This window comes from Anneissia japonica, unplaced genomic scaffold (assembly GCF_011630105.1).
Source record: "Anneissia japonica isolate Jap-2015-1 unplaced genomic scaffold, ASM1163010v1 scaffold288162_len571657_cov150, whole genome shotgun sequence".
NCBI lineage: Eukaryota > Metazoa > Echinodermata > Crinoidea > Comatulida > Comatulidae > Anneissia > Anneissia japonica.
The window spans coordinates 149,430-159,762 of record NW_022753254.1 but is presented as its reverse complement, the minus strand read 5'-3'; the positions used below and the strand labels follow the sequence as shown (position 1 = coordinate 159,762).

General features: G+C 32.3%; 1 protein-coding gene across 1 annotated transcript; it reads right to left on the bottom strand.

Annotated features, from left to right (window-relative positions):
- Nucleotides 1-2,487: 2,487 nt before the first annotated feature.
- LOC117122788 (protein jagged-1b-like) lies at nt 2,488-8,916 on the bottom strand. Its single transcript, XM_033268525.1, has 4 exons — nt 8,804-8,916; nt 3,732-3,839; nt 2,919-3,026; nt 2,488-2,636 (listed from the first exon to the last, which is right to left on the bottom strand). Exons 1-4 carry the CDS (start codon nt 8,829-8,831, stop codon nt 2,488-2,490), a joined length of 393 nt encoding a protein of 130 aa, XP_033124416.1. The 5' UTR covers nt 8,832-8,916.
- Nucleotides 8,917-10,333: the final 1,417 nt, after the last annotated feature.

Genomic DNA, 10,333 nt, shown 5'->3' with positions numbered 1-10,333 from the left:
TGGCGGCGCTACGGGGGGTGGGGAAGCTAGGGGCTACAACCCCCCCCCCCCCACCCGTAGGGGAGAAAGACTCTAAAATATATTAAATAAGCCCATGGAAACCCCTAAATTGTCATACTTTCGGGGTCTACGTCCCCTGGACCACTTTCGAAAGGTTTTTATCGAAGGCCAAAAACGCCCGCCTTTTTCTCGTCAGCCCCCCGCCCGGGCCCCCACACACCCCCGTCGGGGACCTTGGACCCGCTAGCGGTGAAATCATGGCGTCGCTACTGAGCACTACTGAGTTCTTATTGCACAGTGAACAACAGAGACCCTTATAACACACCCTCTTCTTAAGCATTTAACGACAAGAGGGGATCTTCGAAAACATTCTTTATAAATAATATTAAACGATATAGAGATAAACATTAACGACAGCAGAAAATCCCGGTTGTGTCGATTTGTTCACACTCGCAGATTCTCTTCTTTACCATTTACTTCTGATCTAATTCTTCTGATCTAATTCATTTAGTTATTTGCCTATTTTTCTAGGTCTTTTTGTGTTATATATACCCCACGCCCCAGGCAAGCTGATGTGACTGTTGTTTAAACAACAACAACAGCAACAACAACAACAACAATAATACTAATAATAATAATAATAGTAATAATAATAATAATAATAATAATAATAATAATCATGTTAGCAATTTTACTTCTGATTTTACTCTCACTATTTATCAGCAAAAAACGGTGAATGTCTTTTTATTAGGTAAGATAAAATAATACAATAATAATAATAATATTGCAAAAAAAGAAAGATGACTCTTTATGACTTTTGACGCTAACTTCATGAACATCATACAGACCCTGCATTATGCCAATGTACAAAAAGAAGGACAAGTAGACATTTACTCCAGGCTCGAGAGGAAAAGTTTTAAATATGTTGTACAAAGTTTTTCTCCCATTTTGTTTTTTATTATTCATAAATCTGTGCTCTATTAACCGCTTCCGAATGTTTTGGTCAAATAAGCTATTTGTGTCATAGTCAGTTGTACAACATATCAAAGCAATTTTTTCACTCCGGAGTCTGGTTTAAATTAGTATTAATGACTGTGTAAAATCAGCTTTTTATCTGTGATGGAATAGTATTGTTTCTTCTGCTCGTGCTGATTCCCAGTTCAATACTGGATAGCTGCGGAAATTTTTAAAAATCAAAATTAATGAAAAGGAATGTTTTATTTACTTTTTAAAAATACTTAATGACCAAATCCTTGAACACTACTCTGCCTTATGTCAATGCATATGTGCAAAGGACAAGACTGTGCTATTTTATTTGGGGGAGAAGTAGTCTTTTATACGATGTTTGTTTTGTTTTACGATGTTTGTTTTGTTTTACTCCCTAATAATAATAATAATAATAATAATAATTATTATTATTATTATTATTATTATTATTATTATTATTATTATTATTATTATTATTATTATTATTATTATTTTTATTATTATTATTACTATTATTACTATTATTAATATTATTACTATTATTATTATTATTATTATTATTATTAATATTATTTATTATTATTATCATTATTATTATTATTATTAGTATTAGTATTATTATTATTATTATTATTATTATTATTATTAGTATTAGTATTATTATTATTATTTTATCATTATAGTGCATTTTTCATCTTTATTGAATCTACTAAATATGTTTATCCATAATTACTAATGTTAATATTTATATTCAGCTTTAGGCACTTGGGCTAAGGATATGCCGAGCAGTTAACTTCGTCACAATCACAATCCCGTCACAAGACAAGCACCACACAAGATGCTCTACATAAACTTATTTTTCCTATTCGAGATTGTGCTCCTTGGCCTAGGCCTAGCGTATGTAAACACTAAGGACACCGTGAAATGCATTCAGAACATTACAGTATAAATCATGAGGTTGCAAATAAAACATACAAAAAACACTTTTTTCCTGAAATAATATAACAAATTGCAATAAACACATTTGCTCGTTTGTGTTACATCCGCAATTTTCCACACTCCTTGTGGAAATCGAGGAAGAAATTTCTACTCGAGTTCACAACTTGTGTTTCACCGACCAGGTGAACGCTTTTCACGAGTTGTGAACTGGGAAACACCGACTTCACAAGTTCTAATGAACGCAGCATAAAAGTCTCTTTATGAGGGGGTAGAGTTGTTTGGTTATGAAAAAACAATCCTGTTACCCTAACAGGAATAGACCTTTCCGGAGTGTCAATCAAACTCAACAACTGACTAATCAGAACAGCGCTAGGAATGCGCGCGCGTCTTACAAACACACGTGTTGTCCCACAAACGCACGTGTTCGCGTATGTTTTAACACTGCTGTTTGTGTGGGGCCTAAGCAACAATATCCAAGGGGCGGAGCTTAGCGGAAAGGTCCATTGAATCCTGAAACTGGAAAGAAGCATCTTAACCACAAACCTATTAGTTTAACACCTCTCAATCATTATATGCTAAAAAATAAGACATACGGAATCTGCAGTCAAGGCCAACATAGCCAAGTTTGCAATCACACCTGACTTTGCTTCCGAGGTCAGTACATCTCCCGAAATTTAAACATGGATTGGGTTCACAGTCATTTATTATATCTGAAATGAAGAAGAATTAATCAGGTAAAACTACAAATTGGTACATGCGTAAAATGGAAAAAAAAATAAATTAAATAATTAAATTAAACGTCTAATCATACCTAATAATAGGTTTATGGTCCAATATTATGGAAGTGCAATTTAACAAACTAAGCCATTCCAAGCTTGTGTTTTAATAGATTAATTTACCTATTGACGTTAATAGTAATTCATATTGTTTGATGTTTGCTATAGGCCTATTCGAGTTATGACTTAGATATGGATATTTATACATAACTTTACCTTCTGAACAATCAGGTGATCCCCACCTTTCCTTACAGGTACACTTATCACCGTCATCGTTGCAAGTCCCGCCATTTTTACAGCCACCATCCCGGCATTGAGTATACGCTTTTAATATATGTAAAATCAGTAAAAACAAGTAAATCACAGCTACTATTCTTGAAAAACTTTAAAATTTAAAGGCAAACTTAGTAATGATTATTAACCAGTCCGTTAATATTGATCAATTAATTGATATTTGGTGTTAATAATATAACGTACCAATAACATGAAATAATGAATAAGCCTTACTAATTTATACAATGATTATTTCAATTAATTTTGATTATATATTAATATTGAATATTGATTAATTAATCAATTAAACAAACATCAATCTAATCAATCAATTTGTATTGATTAATTAATCAATGACTCAAAACTTAATCAATTAATCATCCATCTAATCAATTAGTTAACTGTTAAGAAATGAATTTCACAGGATTTTTATATTTTTAACAGTAGTTTTTCTGAAGATATTTGATTGTTAATATTATATCCACTTATATCCATTGAATCATACCTTTAATTTTAAAATTTAATTAAGAAAAGCACCTTTTAGACTATAACAATACATAGGCTATTTAAAGCTACAGTGCTGCCCGAAAAAATATTTGCTGCCTGTCGAGTGTTACGGGTCTCCCGACGGAGGTCTTGCCCAACCCCATAGACACCCCCAATCTCTGCTAGCGCTGCCACTGATTTGAGAGTTAAACTTATAGTGTTAAATTACCGGTATAGCGTTTAGCAAAAGAGTTCAACAGTTCTACCTACATTCTGAACAGCGAGATCCCATCCACCCAGGATCACAGATGCACGTCAATCGATCATCACTGCAGCGTCCATGATGTCCACACGTTTTGCTTCTGCATGTGGTAGCCTCTTAAATGTAATTATATGAGAAAAATAACGTAAGCGAATCAAATTTAGCATTTATTTTTAAACAATAAAACTTTAAAAAAAATGGAAAGTTCGATTTTATCATGAAATTTGATATTGTATTTCGTTAGATCGGTGATAAACTCACCACAATAGATACTCTATTATATAAAGATTATTTTTCGTAATGAACATAACACTTTATAAACTTTGTCGTTGGTTTAAACAAATTGAAGCTGAACAATCTCGCCTGGCTTTTGGTGACATGTTTAAAAGGAAATATATATTTAGATTTAGCCTAGGTCCATATGTGCCTAAAAGCTTATTATTTCCATACAATCGTTACACGGGATCACCGACAGCTTTCGGTGAACTTAATTGGTCGGTCGAAACGGGGAGCCTTCCCGATTAAGTCTGGGACTGCTACACAGTACAACGATTGCACTGAAAACACTTTAGCGACAGTGCAGAGATTCCATGGGCGCAGGGACGTCCCCATTTTAATATTCTAAAGGCGTTGGACTGGTCCTCCTCCGTTTTCGACAGCAATGTCCGGCTGTACAGTCGTTAAAACATCATGCAGTCAGTTTCAACCATGTTTAGGCATCTTCTTGACATTAGTCAAGAAGATGCCTGAAAATGGTTGCTTTAATGACCCAGGTTTAACGACTGAGCGCCGCTTAAATTTAGCCAGTCTACATCTTAAATAAAATAATTGTTAAAATGGGTTTACAACTTTTTTAAAACCCAAGACACAGTATGTTAAAATTAATAATGCAATTTCTGACAGGAGAGTTGTTACAATGGGTCAGTGATATCTCCCCTTCTGTTTGCAATGTTTACAAGTGATTTTAAAGTCAACTCAAATGAATGTTGAATGATTAATTACCCAGACGACACAGTATTAAGTGGCTATAAAACGTAAATGAAAGAGTATAGGCATACTATCATAGAGTTTATTGATTGGTGTGATAATAACAATATGAAACTCAATACACTTAAGATTAAGGAAATGGTAATAGATTTTAGGAAAATGTACCGGTAATCATTAGAAACACAGAAATTGCTGTGGTCACTGAATATAAATACCTAGGTTGTCTTTTTTATAAAAAACTTAATTAGAAAAATAATACAAATAAACTAGTAAGTGAGAGTAAACAAAAGAAGGAGGGAAAAATATAATAATAAAATCTATAATATTAAGATTATTCTATACCTCTTATGAGTGTTAGGACGTTTTGCATCGCTTGTATCTTTAGAAATATGACACAGAAAGACAATGTGCATAGAAGAATAAACAAACGAGCAAATCGAATTATTAAAATTTTGCTTTTAATGAGAAAATTATTAAGAAAGTTAGAGACATAATGAATGATAATAACAATTAACTGTACTCCCAGTTAATTTATATACTTAGGTATCAGATTAACCCCACCTATATCGAAAACAAAGAGGTTTAGACAGTCTTTTTTTTAATCAAATTCTATCCATACATCTAATAGACGTGCCGATGTGTGATTATATTAATTCTCCATCCCCGCTTTACCCCTTTAATGAAATTTTCTCACATGCTTATATGTATTTTAACACATGCAATAATTTTACACTATTTTAACCTGGTCTTAGTCTTTTAACATAAATATAATATTTTTATACCATTTTTAAGCATTTTTTGCTCTTTGTATTTTATCATCGTACAGTGTTTTAATAATATACCTTAAAACTCTTTACTGTATTTTAATGTTTTATTAATAACGTTTTACTGTATTTTACTGTACTGTTTGGAACATTTTATAGTTTCAAGAATTTTTTTAAGTATTTATATTTGATCATTAAGCTTCGAAGCACATTTTTTTATATGTATTGATATAACAGACTGAATAAAATGAATTGAATTGAATTAAAGCAAGATACCGGCATCTCTGCCCACAAACATCTGAATTACCTATAGCACACGACTCAAGTCTGCGTGCCTTTATTACAATTTGAGAAGTATGAGGAAAAGCGTGTAAAGATAATATAAATTTGATTTTCGGCACATGAAGTAGGTAAAGTGAAGTAAATACATCAAAGACAATTAAGTTTTATTTTCTATGGTGCATAACAGAGATTAATTAAATCTCTACATTGCCGAAAATTCAGCTACTAAAAGTTCATAAAAAATTGTTGGCGCTTCTTTTTGACTATAATAGTGATGTGATTATGATGATGAATTTTGCTATACTGAGATGAGAGTGTATTATTCCGGCCACCTAGAGGTTTCCCCAAGTTTTTCCACCTCAGCCCCAAACATGGTGTGATTGAGATGGGTGTGGACTCGTGAGTAAAGTAAAATAAATACATCAAACCCAAATGTTTTTAAGTTTTGTTTTCTACAGTGCATTACACATATTAATTAGATCTCTATGGTTGCGGGAAATCGCTGATAAAAGATAATGAGAAATTTGCTGACGCATCATTTGGACTACCTATATTAGTGATATGTGATGAGGATGAATTTTACTACAGATATATAAGAGTGTCATTTCCGGCCACAGGCACTATTTAATCAAATTTTCACACCTCACCCCCAACCATGGTCTGGCTGAGGTTGGGGTGTGTGTCGACGAAATGCCCCCGCCCCCTTTCAAAACAGATCTCCGCCCTTAAGAGAACCAGGGTTAAGTTTGCGAATCGATCAATTTATTTCATTTGAATTATTACACCGTCATAACATTTCTAAAAGAAATTCAAAATCTCAGCAAGCCTAGCTTGCATTTGGTACTGTTAGCATAATGCTTAAGCGTTGATACAATATCAAATAATACCAAGACACGGCTAATCAAGGACGTAATCACATTAAATGTTATCTGGAGGTCGTGAGTTTGATTCCCACCGAATTACTTGTTTTCGCAAGTATAGTACTGAAACGTACTGAGCATTCAGTACGATAACACGTCAGTTGGGCAAAAGATACATTATTCCATAAAATCTCCTGACTCAACACTATCGGAATTCCCAATTTTTGCTATTTTTTGCAGCAGATAATTTCTCCCATGACCTTTACGTAACTTCAGAAATGCTGATTAGTGAAGCTGTCCGACCCTAACCTTAACTTTAGTCTTGCTATTTTAACGCACTACGGAAGAATATCCACTGTATTTTTTTTATTTTTTTATTTTTTTATTCTATATGGCCATATGTTTAATTATACACAATCACCTATTTGTACGTGTTGCATGATTACATTCAGTACATGAATACCCCAACCACCCATCTGGGTAGTCGCACGACACACCCACACGAGGGTCATACCTGCAGGTTCCTCCGTTTGCGCATTCTTTACAGGATTTTCCTTGAAATATAATAACATCCTAGATTTAATTTAATTTATCTAGAACTTAACCAGTAGCACCGTGATAATTTGTATCAATGTGTAAAACTAGATAGATATTTTTTTTTTCTAATTGACCAATGGTCTTTTATTTTTAATTTTTTTTTTTTTCATTTTGGGTAACATTCTATACAGTAATTGATTAACATAACGTTTATAAATATATTTGATTTTTTAAAACATATCTTTCTTCTTTATTAGCTAAAATCACGCAAATGTGTTTACATTTAAATGAAAACAAATATGAAAAAAAACTACATGGCTTTCAGATTCAACAACCTATATAAAAATAAAATAATATGGACCTATATAAATTAAAACAAACGCTCCATACAAAGTCACATCAAAGTTAATTCAAATATACTTTTGTTTTTTACATTGTTATGTAAGTACCTTACATCCATTTACCTGATAGGATTAAAATATATTTCAATTTATTTAAGAAAAAACGGTATAATACATTTAAAAGTGTTTTTCCCCTTCCTGTGAACTGTATTAACATAAATATTACAATTAATTTATTCTAGAATTGACATTTCCGCTAATTGTTGTTAGGTCTCACAAAACGAAAGTGCAAAAAAACATTCATTCATTCATTCTATATTCAGCCAATGAAATACAATACAATGACAGGAAAATTAACAAAAACTAAGACAAAATATAACCCAAGTTGGCTAGGATTAACTATAGTGTGAAAAACACTCTGGCTCTCAGGCCTGTTAGTCCAGTCTTATGATTTTTAATATACACATATACAGACAATGATTAAATTAAACAATAATGTAAGTAAAATCAATTGAAAAGCAAAGCATATAACATAAAGTAATATAAATAAAGTGATATGAAAGGTGACATGAAAATAAATAAATACAAATTAAAATAAATCAAAGCTTCATTTTAAAAAGGCAATGTAGTTTAGAGGGGTGTATATTATTCAATGCTAAATAATTACCATTACAGAACAATTTGAAAATTAGAGAATGAGAAAAAAAAAATAAAATAAAATAAAATAAAAAAACAAGATAACCAAACAATAACATACAGGTACATACATAACATAATTAGAACTATGGTCCTATGCCAATATTGTTTTTAATACAGTATATAATTAAGCTTGAAAAGGGGTAATTTCAGGAGAGAGGGGGAGAGAGAAAACATAATGTAGGTCCTATACAGATGCGATTGTGGAACAACACGTGTGTTTGTAGGACATACGCGTGTTCCTCGCCCTGTTCTGATTGGTCAGTTTTTCAGTTTGATTGACACTTCTGGGAACAGAACATCAAAATGCAGTTATGTTTGACTTTTTTTTCTTTTTTTTTTAATTAGATCTCAAAACATTAAAATCTTCTTTCGTGACATTCATTTTACGAAAGAGAGAATGAAAATGTTTGAAATCGGTCAATGAGAAAACAAAATCAATTTCGGTATCTATTTCAAATGTTGAATGTGATATACAATATTAAAATATCTAACTTTAAGAAGTCAATAATAATAATAATAATAATTGTTAACGTTAATATTAAATTATATTTTGCTGTTTGCTAGGTTCGAGGATGACTTAGATATGGATAGCTATAGGCTATAACTTTACCTTCTGAACAATCAGGTGATTCCCACATTTCAGTACAGGAACAGGTACCGTCATAGTTGCAAGTCCCGCCGTTTTTACACCCTTCATACCAGCAAGGAGTATACGCTTTTAATTTAAATATAAAAACCAGTAAATGACAGCAACTATTCTTGTACTGAATATAACTTTAAAATTTAAAGGCAAACTCAATTATTATTAACCAAACAATAGAAATACAATATAGGAATTTTTTACAATAATCAAATACAACGAGCATCTGGAACACCCGTTAGGCCGGGAATCCAGCCCATTTCCAATGGGGTCCAAATTGCACAATAAAAAAGTTATCAAAATTAATACATATTAAAAAGGAAAAGAAAAAAATTAGCATTTAAAAACCAAGATGCAGCCAATTAACTAATAATTTAGATAGAACACAACAGTGCTCTCTTGTAATTATTGCAATTGAGCACTATTGCGTTCATACAGTTTTTTGATGTGTATTTTAAATGTAGCCATATTAGTAATTAATTTTAAATTAGTTGGGAGAGCATTCCAGTCATTGATAGCCGAAACGAAAAAGGTTGAATGAGACTGATTATTTCCTTTAAGCAGAGGTACAACCAAATTGACTTTATGTTGACGAGTGTTATGTGTATGAATTTCAGAAACTCGCGTAAATTGCTCAGAAAGATATGGAGCAGCCCTATTATTAAGAATCTTATGGACATTACAAAGTCTTAGAAATTTAACTCGATCTTCAACCTTAAGTAGACCAAGGCTGGACAGCTCTTTGTGACCAACATGTGTCCGTGGTCCAAAATCAAGGATAAACCGAATAATTTTATTTTGGGTGACTTGAAGTTTTTGTTTTAAACCTTTATTAATACCTTCATACCATGAAGAAGCACAATAATCAAAAATGCATTGAATAAGGGCCATAGATAACAATTTTCTAGTATTTTTGTCAAGACACCTTGCTTGACGGTAAAAAAACCATAGTCTTGCATTTGCCTTCTTGATAACACTCTTGGCAATATTATTACCAGAGGCTGAATTATCGAGTTCAACACCAAGATATTTGACAGACTGGGAACCATTTAATGTAAGGCCACCAGTAGTGACTTCAAATGATTTTATACGTTTAAGTTTTTTTTTACTACAAAAAATTATTGATTCTGTTTTACTGAGGTTTATAGATAATTTGTTGTCAATAAGCCAAATTCTACATGAATTAAAGCGTTACCAAGTCTATCGGCAACGACATTTGGATCTTTGTGCCAAAATACAATGGCACTATCATCAGCATATAAGAGTAATTTACATTCAGGGTTAATACTGACTATCATATCATTTACAAAGCAAAAAAGCAAGGGACCCAAAATGCTACCTTGGGGCACCCCGCATGTGATATCCATAGGCTCAGATAATGAATCTTCAACTTTAACAACCTGGGTCCTATTCGTCAGATATGAACGAAACCAGTCTAAGGAGATAACGCCCATTAGAGCAAGTTTCTCACATAATATCTCGTGATCAACAGTATCAAAT